The sequence below is a fragment of the Eptesicus fuscus genome, chromosome 14, assembly GCF_027574615.1.
Source record: "Eptesicus fuscus isolate TK198812 chromosome 14, DD_ASM_mEF_20220401, whole genome shotgun sequence".
Classification (NCBI taxonomy): Eukaryota; Metazoa; Chordata; class Mammalia; order Chiroptera; family Vespertilionidae; genus Eptesicus; species Eptesicus fuscus.
The window spans coordinates 26147801-26169550 of record NC_072486.1 but is presented as its reverse complement, the minus strand read 5'-3'; the positions used below and the strand labels follow the sequence as shown (position 1 = coordinate 26169550).

At 37.5% G+C, this 21750-nt stretch overlaps 1 protein-coding gene across 3 annotated transcripts in view; it reads right to left on the bottom strand.

Annotated features, from left to right (window-relative positions):
* Positions 1-21750, bottom strand: part of SGCE (sarcoglycan epsilon) — a 65982-nt gene that overhangs the window by 21227 nt on the left and 23005 nt on the right. For all 3 annotated transcript variants that reach the window (XM_008148961.2, XM_028156900.2, XM_008148979.2), the window contains exons 2-5: positions 18341-18463; positions 16535-16692; positions 12688-12760; positions 7453-7651 (exon numbers count right to left, since the gene is read on the bottom strand). In XM_008148961.2, coding sequence (XP_008147183.2) covers positions 7453-7651; positions 12688-12760; positions 16535-16692; positions 18341-18463 — 553 coding nt within the window. The remainder of the gene's footprint in view (positions 1-7452; positions 7652-12687; positions 12761-16534; positions 16693-18340; positions 18464-21750) is intronic.

Below are 21750 nucleotides of genomic sequence, written 5' to 3'. Positions count from 1 at the left end.
ATAATTTTTAAATTAATTCACTTCAAGATAATATAAGTGGCCATAAACATATGTTTTTGGTGCTTTGAAAAGGTTTTTTTTTTTAAATTAAAAAGCAACACAAAACATTACAAAACTTGGGATATAAAAACAGAATTAATTAATATTACCAAGGTAACTATTTTCATTTTCCAATTTACTATGCAGCATATTTTTCAAATGCATATATATATTTTAACCTAATTACAATTGTCTCTAAAATACAATTTTTTATCTTTTTTCACTTAATGCATCATAAACATTTTCCATATTGTACAGTCTTTGTAATTATAGATGTAAGGCAATATAATTTTTAAGTGCGCATGAGTTATTCAGCAATTATTTCAGAGTTGGACATGTAAGTTGCTTCCAGTTTTTTGATGTTATAAATAATATTGCAAAGACTATCTCTGTGCATACTCTTTAATGTTACTATCTTAGAAGAGATGCCTAGAAGTGGAAACATTTTTATGACAGTTGATGCATACTGCCAAATTACTTTCATCTGTACTTGGATGGTCCATAAGCTTCACAAACTTAATATGTTATGTTCCCAACTGAGCTCATCACCACCCCACCCCACCTCCACCTGTTCCTCCTTCTCTCTTCTTCGCTCTCAGTGATTGGCATGGCCAGATGCTCAAGCCACCATCACCTTTGAGTCCTGCCTTTCTTCCCACATATTCCATCCATCACCAGTCTCTGATATTCACCCTGAAAGAACTCTCACACACGCCTGTCCACTTCGTTCCTTCCCACTGCTACAACTCTAGTTCTAGTCACCATCACTTTCCACAGGGAATGAATGGAGCAACAGTCCCTTAATAGTTCTCCTTGAACCCAGCCTTTTTCCCTGTCCTCAGGGAACCTATTTGCAGAATAAATACATGAATGAAAAGCATCCTACCAGTTTAAAAACACAAGCAGTTGTATATTTGACAGGTGCTAAGAAAGTAAATCTTTAAAATTCTTATCACAAGAAAAAAAAGTGTGTAGCTATGTGTGGTGATGGATAGTAACTAAACTTACTGTGGTGATCATTTCACTTTATATATACATAAAGTCATTATGTTGTACACCTTAAACTTATACAACATGTAAATTATTATCTCAATAAAGCTGGGAAATCAGTTAATAAATAAAATGCAGCCCTGACGGGTTTGGCTCAGTGGACAGAGCATCAACCTGCGGACTCAAGGGTCCCAGGTTCGATTCCAGTCAAGGGCATGTACCTTGGTTGCGGGCACATCCCCAGTAGGGAGTGTGCAGGAGGCAGCTGATCGATGTTTCTTCTCTCATCAATGTTTCTAACTCTTTATCCCTCTCCCTTCCTCTCTGTAAAAAATCAATAAAATATATTTAAAAAATATAAATAAATAAAATGCAAATAGACTATAAATAATATGCTCAAGCAAAGTAGATATTGGAATTGCCTTGTAGGTAAAAAATAATGTGTATATATTGTTTCTTTTGTAGAACCAGTAAGTTTCAACATGTTGGTTTTAAAAAATAATGTTGCACAAGGCTATGTATAACAATAACTCTATATTATGCATGCTAAAATTACATTTCCATAAGCTCTTGTTTTCCTTTCAGCTGGCTTTTTGATATATAGAAGTTAAAATCTTTTATGAGGATGATTTTTACCTTTATGATTTTAGCAATCTATTTCCAAACGTTCATATGTGTGTAAACATATGACATTATCAAGTACAAGGCTCTCAAGCAGTGCTATCAAAACATGGTTCCTCATATCTGATCTCAGGAATCAGTAAACACAAGATAGAACTTGTTCCTTATGAAGGCTTTTCTTCTTCCAATTTGAGCAACTCAATTTCCCTTGAGGTAAAACGCATTTGCTGAGGCATTTACACAGACAATGTGAAGAAATGAGAAACGAGTAAAAAATGTAAAAGTCTGCCTTTTTCAGCAATAACCAGGTAAATGGGTCCAATGATTGTACTTTTTACATAACTGTCCAAGCACTGACTGTATTTTATACTGTATTTTGTGTATATGGGAGATAAAGACAGTCTAGAGTAGAATGTGTCTACATAAATAACACATCCCCCGGGCACTCCTGAGCTCTTACATGCACCTCGATTCCTTCCTCTGTCCCCTACCCGCTTCTTTGTTCTGTCCATACCTGCAATCAACCAATCACCATGAAACTAAATAAATGATCTAATACAGAACAGAAACAAAATAAAGGACACTTCCAGAGTCTAGTCCAGGCGTCCTCAAACTGCGGCCCGCGGGCCACATGCGGGTGTTTGTGCCGTTTTGTTTTTTCACTTCAAAATAAGGTATGTGCAGTGTGCATAGGAATTTGTTCATAGTTTTTTTTTTAAACCATAGTCCGGCCCTCCAACGGTCTGAGGGACAGGGAACTGGCCCCCTGTTTAAAAAGTTCGAGGACCCCTGGTCTAGTCCCACTGCTTGCTCAGTCCTCTCCCTGGAGAAGGAATGGATTCTCAGAAGAGGCAACAGGCACACAGGGATCTCCTGTTTGCAGAAAGGAGACACTGGGGTCTGCCCTGTTCTCTCATGTGGTAGGCTGAGCATGCCCACCTGCTAAAACGAAAACTTTAATATCAGCCCTTTGCTGCAAAGGTCCCTAATGCTTCACGATAAAATCCACACACCTTTTCCTGGTGCATAAGGCCTTACGTGGTCCGGGCGTTGCCTCCTGGTAACTATCACTTTTGGATCCCTGTACTCCATTTCCAAACGCACCACGCGTTCTCCCTAAGGGCCTAAGCCGTTCCCTCTGCCTAGAATCCCCCTGCCTCGTTTTTTGAGCAGGCTGATTTGTATTCACATTTTAAACTCGGGTCAGGCTCCCGTTCTCCTCATCCATGGACCCTTTTTAGGCATCCGCCTGACATGGGAGGAGCACTCTTCGCTATGACAGCCTCAACTGTAGCATGTACCACACTTTGGTGTAATGTTCTGACTACTGTCTGCACCCTAATAGATTGTGAACATAGACTGTAATTTTTTTAAAATACTGTATTTTTAGAGAGGGAGAGAGAGGAAGGGAGAGGGATAGAGGGATAGAAACATTGGCTGCCTCCTCCATGCCTCCCACTGGGGATTGAGCCTGCAACCTGGGAATTGAACCAGTAACCACTTGGTTCCTGGGTCAACGCTCAACTGCTGAGCTACACCAGTCGGGCCATAGACTGTAATTTTAAAATCACTGTACCCCCAGACTAATACACTATTCCCCAATAAAAAATACTGACTAAATACTAAACTATGAAAGAAAAGCATAGCCCTAACTGGTTTGGCTCAGTGGATAGAGCATCTGCCTGCAGACTTAAGGGTCCCAGGTTCGATTCCGGTCAGGCGCATGTACCTTAGTTGCGGGCACATCCCCAGTAGGGGATGTGCAAGAGGCAGCTGATTGATGTTTCTCTCTCATCAATGTTTCTAGCTCTCTCTCCCTCTCTCTTCCTCTCTGTAGAAAATCAATAAAAAATATTTTTTAAAAAAAGAAAGAAAAGCATAAATGTATGCGTAGAACTTAGAACACTAGATATTAGACATCTAGTTGCATAGATTTCATTATTTTTATACTTATAAAAACAGATTCATATGGGTCTTCACTTTTTTTATATTTATACACTATTTTTAAAAATTCCTATCTGATATCACCATCATTCCTTAAATGAAAGGATATCAAAGGCACATTATTTGAAAATAATGCACCCAAAATATCAAAGGTTTGTTATTTAAGAATAAAAGACAATCTTGTAAATCACCAAACATGGGGCCAGTTCAGCAGAGCACCAGAGACTGGCCCAGGATCGTGACCTTGCATCAGAGCGGTATTTGGCAGCCACTGACTTACATTCTCTTCCTCAAGTGTAACTTCTCTCTGAGGCCTTGGTAGGGCGGAAAGCAAACCATTAATTGAAGGGAGTACTCCGCGAGAGAATCAACCAGGATTCTCGGCTGCTGATTGGGGCTAGATCCACACGCTTTGGGAACCAGAGGAAATAGTGGTAGGTTTGACAATCTCTTTTGAAAAGTGAGTATATTCTTTAATCCTCACACCCCATCATTCCCTTCCTAGCCACCATTTACACCACATCACTCACCCCAGGCTGGCAGCTATGCCATGCCTAGAATGAAATATGAACCTGCTCTTCTTTCCACCAGCTTGATCCCAGGCTAAATGCATCCACAGAGTCCTTAGCCTCTGGCTCCGCATCAGGGGCAAAAGCGGCACCAAGACCACACACTGGGAGAGAGCACAGTTGCCCTGGGGTTACGGGTCTGGCGAGTGAAAGGGAATCTTTCCAGGAGGCTCAGTGTTCCTTTGCAGGAGCTTACTCCCTCTGACATAAATCTTTATAATTGTTTTCTGTTAGATTGAGGAGAAGTTTGAAGGCTGTCAGTGAGTTCTGCAGGGATGAAAAATACACATCAAGAAAGAGGAGCTGGGATGCTGTGGAATGGGTTCTTGATGACTGACATATAATGGTGCTTGGGCTCTGCAGGGGCTGGCTGTGAGCTTACTCTGAGGGTCTACCCTGTGAGTTTCTCTTCCTCATTGACCATATATAGCAAATATGGAAACATCTGCAATTAGTGGATTATGGCTACCATGAGAAATAGAAAACTATTTCATGAATGTTTAAAAAAATATCAGAGACTGAGGCTTATGCTAAGTACACACATTTAGGTACTTAATTAGTACTTCTGAAGTGTATGAGTATATTTTTAAACAAAATTTTGGAAAAGAAAGGGATGCATTTTTTTTTTTTTTTTTGCTATCTCTGGCCCTATCTCTTCATCTTTTCACTATTTCATTTTTAAAAGGGATTTGAAGCCCATGTTATTTTCAAAAGTAAGTACAGAGGCAAAAAGTTTATTAAATGAATTGGTAATTATGATATACACCATTAAAAAAAGAAAGGAAGGCACAAGAGATGAGTTAAGCATTGGATTTATTTTTAAATTTAATGCAACAGGGGTTAAAAAAATTTGTTACCACGACATTAGATAACTGAAGAAAATATGCAAAATCATTCCCAGGGACAAGTTTTCTTCTGGAATTATACTCATGGAGGATTTTAACTAATTATCGCTTGTAGAGGGATATTGTAGTAATAGAGTTGGCTTTGGGTATAATTTGTAGAAATGCTATTTTGAAAGACTTTTTGAATACTTTGTAAAGGTTATGGCTTAACATTAAATTAAAACTTGTGGAAAGCATTTCAAGTTGGGAAGGGATCTGAGACCAGGTCCAAATAAATGCCATGGGACTGACTCTCTCAAATGTCTGATAGCACATGCCGCCCTCTAGCAGGTGTGGGGGGTCAGTCAGCTAATGACTGAATTCTCTAACAAGTACTTGAGGGACAAAAATTCCGTTCTTAATTTAGAGTCACATGCTCAGACCCGGCCCTAGACTCAAAGATTCAAATCCCGAGGGGGAATCAGAGGTCGGAACCTGGCCGTATTTTTATTAAAGTGCCTACTGACAAGTCTCAGGCTAGACATGGCTGGGAAGCACTGTTTTAGGTCGGAGTTTGGTTTAGAGCAGTGGTCGGCAAACTCATTAGTCAACAGAGCCAAATATCAACAGTACAACGATTGAAATTTCTTTTGAGAGCCAAATTTTTTAAACTTAAACTTCTTCTAATGCCACTTCTTCAAAATAGACTCACCCAGGCCGTGGTATTTTGTGGAAGAGCCACACTCAAGGGGCCAAAGAGCCGCATGTGGCTCGCGAGCCGCAGTTTGCAGACCACGGGTTTAGAGAGTTACTTAGTTCAATTTAGTTTAGTTGTTTCCAAAAGTGCCTCAGTGGGTGGGGCCTGCACTACTGAGGGGAGAAGGGCTGCGCCCAGAAGAGAACACCCCTATGGGAACCTCTCCCAGTGCCTGGCTCTCCTGGGGCGCCCTCCAGCATCTCTGCTCACTGTGTGGACCAGGGGTCCTCAAACTTTTTAAACAGGGGGCCAGTTCACTGTCCCTCAGACCGTTGGAGGGCCGGACTACAGTTTAAAAAAAAACTATGAACAAATTCCTATGCACACTGCACATATCTTATTTTGAAGTAAAAAAACAAAATGGCAAAAACACCCGCATGTGGCCCGCGGGCCATAGTTTGAGGACGCCTGGTGTGGACAATCAGCACAGAACACGTGGCTTTAACAAATGTTGAAAATATTCCCCATCTGGAGAAGGCGTTCTGGGGAGATACCTCTGTTCGTTTCTTTCCAAGGTTCTCTCTTAATTACTCAGAGAATCATTTTGTAACTCTGACGTAAAAATGTGAATTCTAGAATTACGTTTTTACGTCAAAAGCCGCCCAACAAACAAGAGCGAAAGCAACACTTCTAAGTGTGCTTGCCTGGCTTCAGGACACACTGCTGAAGCACAGCAGGTTCAGTTTTGTTCTGAAATGGGTAAGTTGGACTTGACAGCTCACTGCTTAGCCCTTAACCCCACTTCTGCCTACTCCCTCATACGTTAGTTATGTCTATCTGTGATATTTTCCCTTATTTCCAACAACGTCCTCCTTGTTAGCTGCCCTTAAATTTAATTCTGATTAATCCAGGCATTCTAGGTAATTCCAGATATCATCTGTGTAAAAATGTTATCAGGAATATGAATGAAGGAGTTGGAAAGGGAATATGCTACCCAAAATATAACTCATTCCATATCTCATATACTTATCAGATCTGCCTCAACCTACAGATTAAAAATTAAAGATCAAAGTCTAGTTGACAATGACTTTTCCGTTTGCCCAAGTATAAGAGTGTTTCTGAACCTCTACGAGGGGCTGAGTCATACTCTGTAAGGCTAGAGAACAGATAACTCTCTTTCAAAAGCACTGTTTCACTTCACCATCGTGACAAACTCGAGGGAGCGTAAACTCCCCATTGGAGCAAATGAGGAGGTCGAGGCACAGTGGAAGGCAGCGTTTCGCCAACGTCATCCAGCTTGTAAATGGCAAAGCCAGGCTTTAGGAATGGGTCTCAAATCCGCTTCAGCCACCAGTCACTGACACATGGTGGAAAGAATGTTAAAGGCAAAGAAATAGTTTCCTAGAATAAAGTTACAGCAGTCTGCATGTCCTTCTGCAGCTGATAACTGGGGCATCAATGTCCTTTGAAATTCCGGGTCCTAAATAATCAGTTTCTCTACAGAAGGTACAAAAGACTTGGCGCTGTAATTTATGATTGCTGATCCTGACCTACAATTAGATTCCACAGGACCGGGAACATCAGCTATAAAGAACCATTAACGTAACCTCTTCATCAATACAGAAAATTGCTAGTATTTTCGTATCTTTACAATACCACATCTTATTTTTTAAAAATGCAGTAGCCCATCTTCCATCTATAATAACTATGATAAGATCACCATATTTAAAAACTCATATTTAAGGCAACAAGATAAAGGTCTACTTACCCCTCCTTCATGTCGTTGATAGGGAGCGGAACCCTGCCGCCCCGGTCCAGGGCCGACGTGATGTTTATGGCATTCAGACGCTCCGGCTGCCACACATTTTTCACCGCCCCGAGGAAGTCTCCGAGAACCTCGCTGGCCAGCATTTCTTCTACATTCATATTTTTAATGAAGAATTCTGCTTGATATGGTAATGGGAAATCTAATGTTGGTGGAAAGGGGTATGCATAGCTTTAGTGAAGTGGTCTTTGGAAAGGGAAACAAAATTCTAGACTTGTTTATTTCTGTCACAGTCCTGCCTTTGGAAAATGATATTAATCCCGACTTTAAAGGCTTTCTGTATAACAGGGATGTATCTAAAAAATATAACATACATTTGACACAGAATTTTATCTACCATGCATTCAAATTCAAGGGCACAGCAGGGCAATTAATAATTATAGGATTTGGTAAAAAAAAAAAAAAGAATGAAAAGAAGGCCAAATCAGCCTCCAACTTGCCAACGACCTGCTGGCCTCCTTCCTTGCCTCACCCAGGCAGAAGGGGCACTTCCAGAACGCAACATGGGTAGGGATAATATTTTGTATTAATAGTGTTTTAAAATTAACAGATCTTCTTCAAATATATCGTCTCATTTAATCATTACAACCCTAAGTAGTGCTATTCCCATTTGAACAGAGGAAGAAGTTGAGGTACAGAGCAACATTCCTTCCAAACAGAGAGAACATCATGAAATATCAGTACTTGCTTGTGGCTTGTTGGTATATGATTTGAAATAACACATTTCTAATGTGCAGTATAGTCATGCATTGCTTAACAACAGGAATACGCTCTGAGAAATGCGTTGTGCAAACACCCCAGAGCGCACTTACACAACGCTGGGTGGTACAGCCTGCTGCTACACACCTAGGCCGAATGGCATAGCCCACTGCTCCTAGAATACAAGCCTGTACAGCAAGTCGCTGCACTAGACACTGTAGGCAATTATAACACAATGGAAAGTATTTGTGTGTCAAAACATACAGTAAAAATATAGTATATTGTACCTGAAACTAGTATAAAATAAGATTGAATGTAAAGCAAAATTGAAAAATAAAATAAAAAATAATATGGTATATCTGCATAGGGCCCTTACCATGAAGGGACCTCACAGGACTGGAAGTTGCTCTGGGTGGGTCAGTGAGTGAGTGGTGAGCGAATGTGAAGGCCTAGGATCGTGGTTGGCAAACTGTGGCTCGCGAGCCACATGCGGCTCTTTGGCCCCTTGAGTGTGGCTCTTCCACAAAATACCACGGCCTGGGCGAGTCTATTTTGAAGAAGTGGCGTTAGAAGAAGTTTAAGTCTAAAAAATTTGGCTCTCAAAAGAAATTTCAATCGTTGTACTGTTGATAGTTGGCTCTGTTGACTAATGAGTTTGCCGACCACTGGCCTAGGACATTACTGTCCACAGCTGTAGTTTTTATACAACTGTACACTTAGGCTACACTCAATTTATTTAAAACAAGAGCTTACCATTGTGCAACAATGTCACAATGGCTACAGTATCATCAGGTGATAAGAATTTTTCAGCTCCATTATAGTCTTATGGGGCCATGTCCTCTCTGCAGTCCAAAATGTGGTTATGCGATGCATGACTGTATTTTGGAGCATGCTAAAATATTACTTTCTACTAAAATAAATATTGATTATATTTTCAATAAAAATTCTGAAATTATAACAATATTACTATTTTGATCACTCCATAATTACATATTCTAGAAAAATTATACTTTAAAGTTCTCATTAAATTCCTTATCTCATACAGATTTAGCTTTCCTCTTCCCTAATAGCTCATCAATATTTCTCTCCATAGATTTCAAAATTAATATTGTAAAACAATTGAATGTCCAATTCATACTCTCAATAAAGGGTAAATATAATTTATTTCATTTTCTCAAATTTATCTTGAATTATAAATCATCACCCCCCTTATTCTAATTGTTATGTTAAGATAAAAAAAATGGCTTTCTTTTTGTTTAACAATACTTTTGTAATAATAAAAGCTCCTTTTTTTTAATGCTTATAAACTAATGGATTGAGGTGAATTGTCTCATTTATTACTCACAGCCAGAGGGTGAGTAGGTCTTTGTGTTGTTCTCCATTCTTTCAGAAGGGGAATCTGATCCTTGAGGTCCAAAAATTTACCATCATTTGAATTTATATGACTTTTATCTAAGCTAAGGGAGACTGTATACAAAGTGCTCCTCTTTAGCAATTACTATAATAATATAAACAGGTTGGTTATCTGAATTCTACCCTTAAAAAGAAAAGAAAATGTTTCTGGACTATACACAGAATAACTTATACTGTGTATACACCCTCTGACTTATTTCATTAAAACTCATATCTATAAAGTATTCCACTCTTAATAATAAAATAAAAAATAAAAACTACACAATAAACAACTGAAATCGTGATGACCTCATTTCTTATGAAGCCGCTTGAATATGAAAGGGTATGTGATGCCTGTGGTGACGTCAGGGTAGGCATTCTGGTTTTAAAGTTCTCAAGAGAGTTTTCTAGAGTGTGGCATCTCTTCCTAAAGACTGAGTATTTCAAGGCCCTAATCACAGAAGATTCTTTACTCATTTCCGACACTGTCATTTATTCTGCTTATGGTTTTATTAGATTTGCTTGATGTACAGGCCATCTGCAATCTTCTAAAATGTGAGATATATATATATGTGGCCTCTTTTATGTAGATAAGTTTCCTGTTTTATAGAGAAACATTTCCTGTTTCTTACAGATAAACAGTAGCTTAATCATACTACATTTTTCCCCATACCAAGAAATGCTTGTGCAGAAATATGTCATGAAGAACAGTTTCTTGGCAATAAATGACATTTATAAATAATGCCAAATAACGTTTCTGAGTATGTGAGAAGTCTATCCTCTATTAACTTCAGTGTTTTCCCATCCACTGTTCAAAACTTGTGTCTTCTGATCCCTGTTACTTTTTGGAGAACTGTTTCTTGGCTTTTCCTAATCCACGTGACCCCACTTGGTCGCTCCTTTATGAGACCGGCTGCCGTCACGCCCCTCAGAGGCTCCTGGCTGCGCAGCTGCCTGCTGTCTACCCGGCCGAGCGTGGCAGCCAGCACTCCCAGAGATGAGTCACTCGAGCTTTCTAACTTTGGGGAAATCCCAGGCCTGCTATATTTGGACATCAGAGAGGCCAAGGGAGCAGTAGGCCAACAGATTGGTGGCAAGCCTCTGAGGTACTGAACCCAATTTAGAGAATCACTCTGTGTACTCTCCTTGAGCTCCAGGCCGTGTGCGTCTACAGGACTAATTTCCCATTAGGCCTCTCCAAGCAGGAGACAGCTGGGCAAGGAGTCAGACTAAGCGTGATTATCCTGATATGCAACTCTTATTTCTTTTCCCAACTTTATCTGGAAGAAATGGCATGGGTGGAGGTCGGGCTCAAAGATGCACATCCTCGAGCCCATATAGATTCCATCTATACCACCAAGGACAAATGCATGCCACTTGGTTCCCTGGCTTTCATAGTTTGGGGCCCCAGAACCTTCTGTAAAAAGCAGTAGAGCAGCTCTGTCGGAAGTAAAAATCCAAAACCCCTCTACTCTTCCTCCCTCATCAACACACTTCAAAACGCCTATTTTTAGATAAATAGCCCCTAAAGCCACCTTTTAATTCTACAGTTGTGTAGCAGTTTTCCACTAGTGTCTGCTTGGACATGGGTCCCCACACATCAATGACACCAATTAGGATGCCTGTGGACTCTGTATCCACAGGACTGAGACGAGACCTGAGAAAGAAGAGGTTCCAACTACCGACTAATAGGGACTCCCATATCTGACAAAGGGCTTTGAGCCACTCTGAGAGCGTAATGGTGAGGTGAATGGCCCAAGCCCGTGTAACGTAACTATATAACTAACTGTACAGTTGAAGTCCTTAGGAAAAGGAAACTTTGCAATTATTCTGCTCATGAAGGGCATTCTAATTCTACAGGGACCGATTAGACTGGATGCAAGCATCCAAATACAACTGGAGTCAAGTACAAGTCTCGCTGATCCCAATGTCAATACCTACCAAAGCCCTTGGGAAGTGAAAAAGTGGACAGGGAATTTTCTGTCTAAGCCTACAGAACCGGCATTGGGACTTGTTTTGCATATATGAAGGTCAATCGAAATTTTAAACTAGCAGATTTGTTGTCTGCAACTGATATTGCTAAAACCCCTGGGGGGAAAATCATATAAAGGGGTTCAAAGTCTTCAAGCAATTTCCTCAATTTTGGTTCGCATTATCAAATCTACAGAAATTGTTTTCTTTTATATAGTATAAAAGCAACTTTTAACCTAGCCTTTGCTGAATTATCACACAATCCAAATTAGTAGGTTCTGATACAGTTTTTGTGTGTGTGTGTTTGCTCGTTTGTTTTTAATTATACTGGTAATAGAAGAATTCCCCTTCCCAGAGTACACACTGTTTTCCTGCTTTCAGGAGGGAAAATGCCATGTCCATTCTCCTCCTGTTACCCTCATTCATAAATGATATCTGGTATAGAGAAGAGTCTCCCATGACATATATATTTTAACCTCAAAGTTTTTAGTGGTATGTATTTTTCCCAACCAAGTGCCAAATTAGGGTCAGAATATTTGAAAGTGTAATTCTTGGAGTATTCCCTGGGTCTTTCCAAATCCTTGGGAATCACTTGCAATTTGAGCATATGTAACTCTAAATTGCTGATGGACTCTGGCAATTACTGATGCATGATTAACTACTAGGAAGGAGTGTGTGACCCAAATTACAGTTTACTTCTGTCCATCAATAACTCCTTATCTTCACAAAAAAAAAAAATATAAGTTTTAAAGTAAAATAATGAAATTAGCTAATAATTACTGATGGTGCACTCTGTGCTCAGTGCTGTGAGAAGCACATTTCATACCTAATTCATGGAATCTGTATCCCAGACTGAAAAGAACAATTTTATTCTGAGTTTTATTTTACAGATGAGGAAACCGAGGCCTGAAGAAATAAGTGGCATCCTAACACATCGTGATATTTATAACAAATTAAATATTGCTTAGTTTTCTTTTCTACATTTTACTATTTCATTAGTTATTTTAGGCATCCGGTATTTTAAAATCCTTAACTATATTTTACACAGACATAAGACATAATGAAATACTTCTTGTAAACAAGGAAGCGATCAGCAACGTATTTTTTCATACCTACCTTCTGCTGACATTATATTAATTATCAGATTATGCCTTGCAGTCTCAAAGGTACGCCTATTGTAGGCAGTTATCTATCAGAAAATGAAAATCATATTAAAAAAGTGAAATGTTATTTGGAAAATAAAATTCATTAAGGACAAAATGAAAACATGCTGCCCTTCTTTCCATTTTCATGGTTTGTTTATATACTTACAAAATATTCCTTCTCTGTGCAATAAGAACTCAGAGCTTTTAGCAATATTATGGGAAGAGAAATCATTAGTCAGGTCTATTTAACATGCTGAAACGAGTTAAAATCAGAGTCTCTTTCACGGAAGACCGTTAAGTGCTCATCACAGTGCAGAGGTACCATTAGTAAATGGATTAACCATTATGAATTACTTACCAGTGCCATTGTAAAATTTCAAAAACACCAAAACAACTTTTATTTTTGTATTTTTAAATGAAACTTAAGGATTTGTACTGGAAAGGACACATTAAAACAAGCACATCTCTGTGTTGTTTGCACACCAACCAGTCAAAAAAAAATGTCATGAATAACCCTTGGGAAATCGTATCTCCACTTACGATGAGAGTAAAGCAGTAAGGGTCATGGTCTATAAAGCTTATGGCACATGCTCAAAAACACAGATCAATCCCTTTGTACAGTCAAATATTAGTAAACATTTGCAGAGCCAATGACCTCACATCAAAGTCAACTCAGAAACAGCCACTGCAAACAACAAACAAAGCGAAGGCCAAAACCAGGATAATACTTCAAAAATCAAGGAATAATTAACTTTATGACAGATAGGAAATCATTCAGACAGGTCTGCAGTACCTCAAAACCCCAAAAAACTAATAGATTGTGCAAAGTCTTAGCATCCTGGCACCAGCCTTCTGGCAGTGATTACAGCTGTGGTTGACACTGAGAATAAAAAGTAGAACAAACTGACTCATAAGAGAAATATCTTGCTCATTTAAAAATGAATACCAAAGAACTTATATGCATATATGCATAAACCATGGACAGAGACACTTGTGCAGTGAAGGCCTGGTGGGGGGAGTGGGATGGAGAGGGTCAATGGGGGGAAAAAGGGGACATCAGTAATACTTTCAACAATAAAGATAAATTAAAAAAAATAAAAACAAATATTAAAGATTTTCATAGCATCATAAAGCTTTAAATAAAATAAATTACACTCAGAAATATTTAAGAATACAGTAAAAATCAAAATTTTGGAGTAATTCCAAACCTTTAATAATATTTAAAAGTATATATTTTGAAAAGCAGACTATTGCACAAAGTTAAAAGAACTCTCCCCACAATCTTTCTGATTTCTGTTGGATTAAATGACTTCCTAACTATATTTTTTTGACACATGATTAATTAGATTAATAATGAAAAACAGCCTACTCATTAAAATAAACTAGGAACTCTGTTTAAAAAGAAGAAAACGAAAAAATGTAATAAATATTTCATTTGGGAATTTTCATGCTTTTAAAAGTTCACCCTGCAAAAAACTTAATCATATTCTCACTGAGAAAAAAAGCATCAATCTTCTACTATTTGTTATAATATCTCAAAGCTAAAGCTCAGAAAGAAATATTAGACATTTGCAAATGAGCGGCAATATTTTTATGGGTAGCCTTTCCATAATTATCACAAATCTCAATATTGTAAATTTCATGAATTCTAATGTTATTGTTTTAAAAAAAATCACAGCTACTATAGGGAGTGAAAAACATTTCATGAATTAGGAAGAATCATTTTATTATCTGAATTTATATTTAATGTTTAATTTTAACAGTTGTAATAGAATACAGTCCTCCTATCACTTCTAATGCGATATGTTAATACTGTAATGTCCTCAATCAAATTTTACTGAGGTATGTGTGCACGCTTTTGTGATATGAGGCAGATGTGATTGTTAATGCCTTCAATATTTTGATTCACTGTTTCTTCTGCCTAAGATAGCCTTCCTTCTATTTTGTGAAGTGAATTCCTATTTACCCTCTTACAACTCTTCATCAAACAGCACCTTTTTATTATATCAGTTATGTCGTGTTGGCTAAGTATGTGTTTCCACTTCATTGCTCCAACTCCTGGACTCACCTGTTATTCATCCTTCTATCACCAGCACCTATCATAATGCTCAGTACATGGTAGAGGTTCATAAAATGTCTGCATAATGACTGTATTTCAGTGAACATGAAATTTGAAATTAAAATAAGGAACAGATAAGTTTGCACTTATTTTCTTAAATATCATTCATATTATAGTAATCTATTTCTTTTAAATGTCTTAATTTTTTCCACTAATTTGGACTGCCCCTTTTTTGTATAAAAGCTGAAAGGAAAAAAACTGTGAAATGATACACACCAATGGAACAGGATTAAGAACCCCCAAACCACATGTGTATGGGCAAATAATTTTTGACAAAGGAGCCAAAAATATACCATGAAGAAAATAAAGCCTTTTCAATAAATGGTCCTGGGAAAATTGGAAAGCCAGATGCAAAAGAATGAAACTGGACTTAAATTTGTCATCATGTACAGAAATTATTTGAAATGGATCAAAGACCTAAATATAAGATCTGAAACAGTAAATTACATTGAAGAAACATAGGTACTAAACTTATGGACCTTGGTCTAAGAGAAGATTTTATGAATTTGACCCCAAAGACAAGGGAAGTAAAAGCAAAAATAAATGAATGGGACTATATCAAACTAAAATGCTTGTGCACAACAAAAGAAACTACCAACAAAACAAAAAGACAAACAGCCTAATGGGAGAAGATAGCTGTAAACAACAGCTCTGACAAGGGGTTAATAACCAAAATATATAACAAACTCATACAATTCAACACCAAACAAACACACCCACTTAAAAATGAGCAGAGGACCTAGACAGACACTTCTCCCAGAAAGATATACAAATGGCCAACGGATATATGAAAAGATGTTCAGCTTCACTAGCTATTAGGGAAATGCAAATCAAAACTATAATGAGATACCACCTCACACCTATTAGAATGGCTATTATCAACAAGACAAGTAATAATAAGTGTTGAAGAGGTTGAGAAGAAAAAGGAACCCTCATTCACTGTTGGTGGGAATGTAAACTGGTATAGCTGCTATGGAAAATAGTATGGAGGGTCCTAAAAAAATTAAAAAGAGAGTTATCATATGACCAAGCAATCCCTCTTTTCTGCTCCCACCCCAAAAATTTGAAAACATTTATTCAAAAAGATATATGCGCTCCTTTGATCAATGCAGCATTATTCACCGTGGCCAAGACATGGAAACAACCAAAATGTCCTTCGATAGATGACTGATTAGGAAGATGTAGTACATACATACTAGTACAATGGAATACTACTGCGTCATAAGAAAAGATGAAATACTGCCATTTGCAACAACATGGATGGACCTTGAAAATGTTATGCTAAGCAAAATAAGTCAGTCAAAAAAAGCTAAGAACCATATGATTTCACTCACATGTGGGATATAAAACTGAAACTCATAGACACAGACAACAGTATGGTGGTTACCAGAGGGAAGGGGTGTTGGGGAGTAGTAAAGGGGGCAAATATATGGTGGGTTCACAATGCAATAATACTGATCCTGTATCACAGAAACGTACACTTGAAACCAATGTAATCTTATTAACCAATGTCACTCCAATAAATTTAAGTTAAAAGACTTTGCAAATTCACAGAAAGGAATGGTACATTTCCAAATGCTATCTACATTGTTTCCATGCATAAAATGCTGAAAACCACTGCCATGTAATTTTAATTCCAAAATTTGAAACTCAAATTACCAAAAACAAAAATACAATTTTGCTCATTCTAAGAAATTACCTCAATGATTGTTGGTTTCCCCACATTTTCAGCTGTCGGAGACCCATACAGGACTCCATCACTATACGGTGTCCTTTGGATATATCGAAGCCATCCAGGTCGGTCTGGATAACCCATTAAATTTGTGTTAAATGTTATGGGATCATTACTAATCTCGCCTAGATAAGAAACACAGAATTAAAATACAAGTCAGTTATTTTCACACATGTTGCTTTGGTAGTTTCAATCAAAATATTTCTGTCTTAATTTTTTTTTTTTACATTTGTAGCAAACTAAATACACACACACAAAGCCAAATCCATCTGGGAATTCAGATTAGGGCCTCATGTAAAGAAAAAAAATCCTTTTGGTTGTTCAGTTTGTCTAGAAATCTAATGTAACAAAGAAAGCAGATTCATACAACTTCAGAGGAATTTTTCTTTTCTTTTTCTTTTTTCTTATTTTGGTCACCTAGGAGTGGGAAAGTTTTACCAATAAGACAACTGTCTTTCAGAAAAATCTCCTAATCATGTTGAGGTGTTCATTTTCTTGTGAAGCCTTCATTTCACAAAACTCTGGACACTATCAAACTAATCTTAAGGAATATCTTAAAATTATAAAAATATCATTAAAACAAAAATGATGTAATTTTAAAACAATGGAGGATGAGTTGAAAAAAGTGTTACAAATCCAAAAGAATTGTAATAATGACAACATTTATTAATGATAAATAATAATAATGGCATCATTTATTAGCATGTACCTGGCCCTGGTACTGTGCCTAGATTTTACAGGCACTACAGTATTTTATCTGATTTTGAAACATACCTATAAAAGTAGTACTATCATTAGCCCTTATCTTGTTGATGAAATATATAATTTTCCATGTTACGTAACTTCTCTGTGGTCATGTTATGTGGTAAAACTAGAATTTAATCTTGGCTGACTCCAGAAACTATGCTTTTAACTACATGTTTTCTTCTCAAATATTAGAGTTTGTTCAAAAGGTTTAGCTAAGTAGTTTTGCAAACACAGAATACCACATTAAAAAATTTTTTAAATAACTGTTAAAAAGACTACCTTTTATTCTAGAATGCTGTTGATAACATGGTTAACTATATTTTATAAGTGTTTTCAGGTATGCTTTTCATCATATAATCTACAAAAGTAATGTTTACATTAATTGTAATGCTCAAATTTTTAGGAAATTCATTTTTATTTGTTACTTAAGAATTATAATAATGTATATATTTTTTCTTGCCAATCCTTCTATGTCTTCATTGATTTCATAACATTTGTCACACAAATGTAAGCCAATAGTGAATTAAATAAGACTTTGCAATTGGTATTACTTTAAGGGAAAAATTAATCTTCATTATATTATTATCAAGTTATATAAAATTATTTCATATTATAAAAGCTTTTTTGAAAACTTCCTTAATACCATATTTCATGCTCTTCTATTTATATGTATAGGTTTCTAAAAATCAATGTACTATGAAAGATTCAAAGTTTTAATATGAAAGTCATAATTATATAACTATAATTATTTCTATGAAAATATAGGTACATCATTTGTCAGAAGCACAAAGCTCAAGACTGGGAAACCAAATATATGCTTTCTTCAAAATAAAAAATAAATTATTTCCTTCTGCAATTAAATTTATAATCTTATGATGGAAAATAGCCTACAATGACCAATTTATCACGCACCCAAACCATTTCAAATGTTAACAATGTTTTATCGTATGTCACCTAGATTATACACATTGAACAAAAAGAAAAATTTAGTAAATCAATCACTTTCTTCCCCCATCGAGGACATACCAGGTTTGGGGTAAGGTGGAAATTCTCCCTTAAAAGACTCTCTTTCCAAAACATGAACAAAGAGGACACCAGCAGATGGGTACACATCGCGATCAGAGTGCACCTTCGAGAAGATGGTGTACACTGAAAACGGAGAGGGGAGAGAGGAGATTGACAAATAATGAGATCTGCTCTTGACAATTCACTTACCCTGCAAGGAAGGGAAAACTGAAGCAACATGCAACATATTGTTAAGAAGTTTGTTTTAAAGGGAAGTGATTTTAGAACAAAACATCAAACAACTCTTCCAACTTGGCATGTTTAGAAACTTTTAAATACCGTGTAAACAAATTAGGCACATTTTAATGTTTTAAATTGTTATTAAATAATGAAAACATTCATAACATCTTTTTGGTGATTTCATTGAAATTATTACCAGCAAAATCCATCCTAAGAATTGACCAACTACATAACTGCTACAGTGGTGTTTTTTTCAAAGCAAAATATAAAGTGTAATTTTTAAATGGTCAGAATCTATGCTGTATTAATTGTTTGCTAGACAAAGCACACCAGAGTGTATAATACCATCGATCTATGTAAGGTAACTTTCATATATACTGATTAAAAAATGCATTGATACTTTTTCTATGCGTGTTATTTCTCATATCTCTCCTAGAAATGATTTATTCCATTTTACCTGATCTTGACATTTAATAACTCATGCAATATAAACCTACATCCTAAATAAGCGATATCAATTACATAATAAAATTCAGTGCCAATAATTGCTTTAAGTGAAATGGGGTAGATTTCATGATTCACTGGTTACTTAAGATATATGATGGGAGTACATTAAAATGGCCAAATTGGTTTGATTAGTTTTCCACCTATTGTTTTTCCTCTGATATCAGCATCTCCACCAACACATTACTGCCATTACCCTTGTCACCTCTACAATCTCTTTTGGTTTTCTATCTTCCTGCCTGGCTAGTGGCTGCAATTTTTAAACAGATAAACTCTATCAGGCCAGTTCTTTCTCTTACTCACTGATGGATTTGTAAATGGAGTAATTAACCTTAAGAACCCCAATGCTGCTTACTTCAGGCTCACAACTAACTAAAAGCCCTGGATAGCGAGATCGCTGACAGTAAATTTTTCAGCATAAAAATAGGAACTCCCACAAAAATGTTTCTTTATCTGTGAAAACTTGTCCCTGCAGTTCTGTGGATGGCTGCCAAAAATGTAAAACTAAACTAAAATATTTGGCTTGTAGCTTCACGTAGATCCATAGCTTTACTACTAAACACACAACTTCAAAGGCCATGTAACTGAGGGAAGGAAGCTGCAGGTTGGGTTCAAACTAGGTCTGCGGGGAGACTCGTCCCTTCCTGCCTTGTTTTGTGCGAGTATTCATAAGCAGTCTTCCCATGGCCTTCAGAATGCCCAACTTCTCCCCAAGAACAATGTACTCACCAGTGGAAATGGTCCCATTCTCAAAAACGTTAGTGTAAGAATCACAGAACTGTGAGGATAAGAATTTGAGGTTTTTCAGCAGATGAATTCCACAACACCCCCCTGGAATACAAGGTGCCATGGAGAATGCAGCGATGAAGGAGACCCAGTCCCTGCCTTCCACGAGTTCACCACCTGGTTTGGGAGACCAATGCCCACCTAACTCGGTATGATCCCAGAGGAGTACGCTGCTCTGGCAATACCTGGGAGCATGATGAGCAGCAACGGAGGCTAAAAAGAATTGGAAAAGATTTCTGGGAAATGTAGAATTCAATGTGGCTTTTAAAGTACTAGCAAGATTCTGAAACTCAGAGATGGGGAATTCGGGCATTGCAGCATCGAACACACATACACGATACAATTGTGGGGTTCCGTGGGGTGCTTTTAAGGAAGGGAATTAAACCAGGGATGCTAGATCTTGGTGTATATTTAAGGTAGGGGGAGAAAAACTGGGAGACAAATTATGGAGAGTTGTGAACTACTGCTGAGCAGTTATTTCATTCTACATGTAAAAAGAAGTTTATATCCAAAGCACAGAAATATTTTGAATAATCTAAAGGAATCTCTTCGGAACTTATCTAATTTATTCTTTCTAGAGATTAAAAATACCTTGAAGTTCAGCTCTGAATTTTATTTACCTTCATTATTTTCTCGGCACCTAGGAAGTGTCTGGCATATTTGTATAACGTTACCAATGCCTAGTGAACAGATGAATATATTCTAATACAAAACACTGTAGAGGTAAACACAGGTCTCATGTTTATGGATTAAATATATATAATATTCCATTTACATTTCAATTGTGTAACAAATTCTCATGGGTGTGTAGCAGTTTATATGTTACCCTCCTCCATTTACATTACTAATTACTAACAGTTTCCTGTAGTTTTGGCTGTCATAAGGTGGCAAAAGCAAGCTTACAAGCAAAAGGGAAGGTTCTTAATTAAGTAATACTGAAATGATTCTATTTTCTATATAGCTCTTGGCAGGTCCTGAAGTGGAACCATGAAAGGGTACCAGCTACTGCATAACGCCTCAGTTCAAGGACAAGTATAGACCATCTACCTCCGTCTGTTTCCATGACAGGCATTTCTGCCATCTACAGAGCCAGGCTACCATCGAGCATGGGCCTCCTGGGCTTCCAGATGACACGCGCTTTTCTTTATTCATGTGTGCTCTAATGCCTTTCTGCAATCTGCTCAACTGCTTGCTGGTCAGTTACCTTGGCAACTCCACAGTAAAGCCTCTTCACTTTAAATATATAGTCTGCCATTTACTTTGAGAAAAACATATACAGATGTGTGACACTTTCATCATTCAGAAATGGAGAATGATTAAGCCAGTGTGTTTTGTTTGTGAAAGTAATACCTGCTTTCTGCAGCAACAGTTGAAATTAGGCGCGCCCTCACAACATTTTAGAGAGGTCCCCCCTTCCTTACCCTTTCTGGTTTGTTAACTTGCAAAACAAACAGCTCTTCAACAGAGACTATTTGGGCAGCAGTTACACCTCACTTCCTTTTGAAAACAAGTGACAGAGAATTCGAAGTTATGGGCTCTTATTCTAAACACGCACGCCACAGGGTCTGCACCAACACCCACCAAAGCTGTTCTTCACTGCTGCACTCGCATGTGTCTAGGTACCACTCACAAACAGGAAGCTCGACGCACGTTGTTTTCCTTAAAAGCTAGTCTTGGAAATCAAATGTGAACACTCAAAGAATCCACAGACTAAAATAAAATAATCTCTGGGATAGATGTGTACAGTACCATGTTAATCAAGCTGAGGTCGCAGGTCGCGGACTCTTTGTGTAGCGCATGGCTTTGCAACGGGCTCCGGCCGCAAATCCATTACCTTTGCAAACACATGCCACTGGATACAAATGAAACTGGAAACCACTGTGTGGCTCAATCCGTGCAAA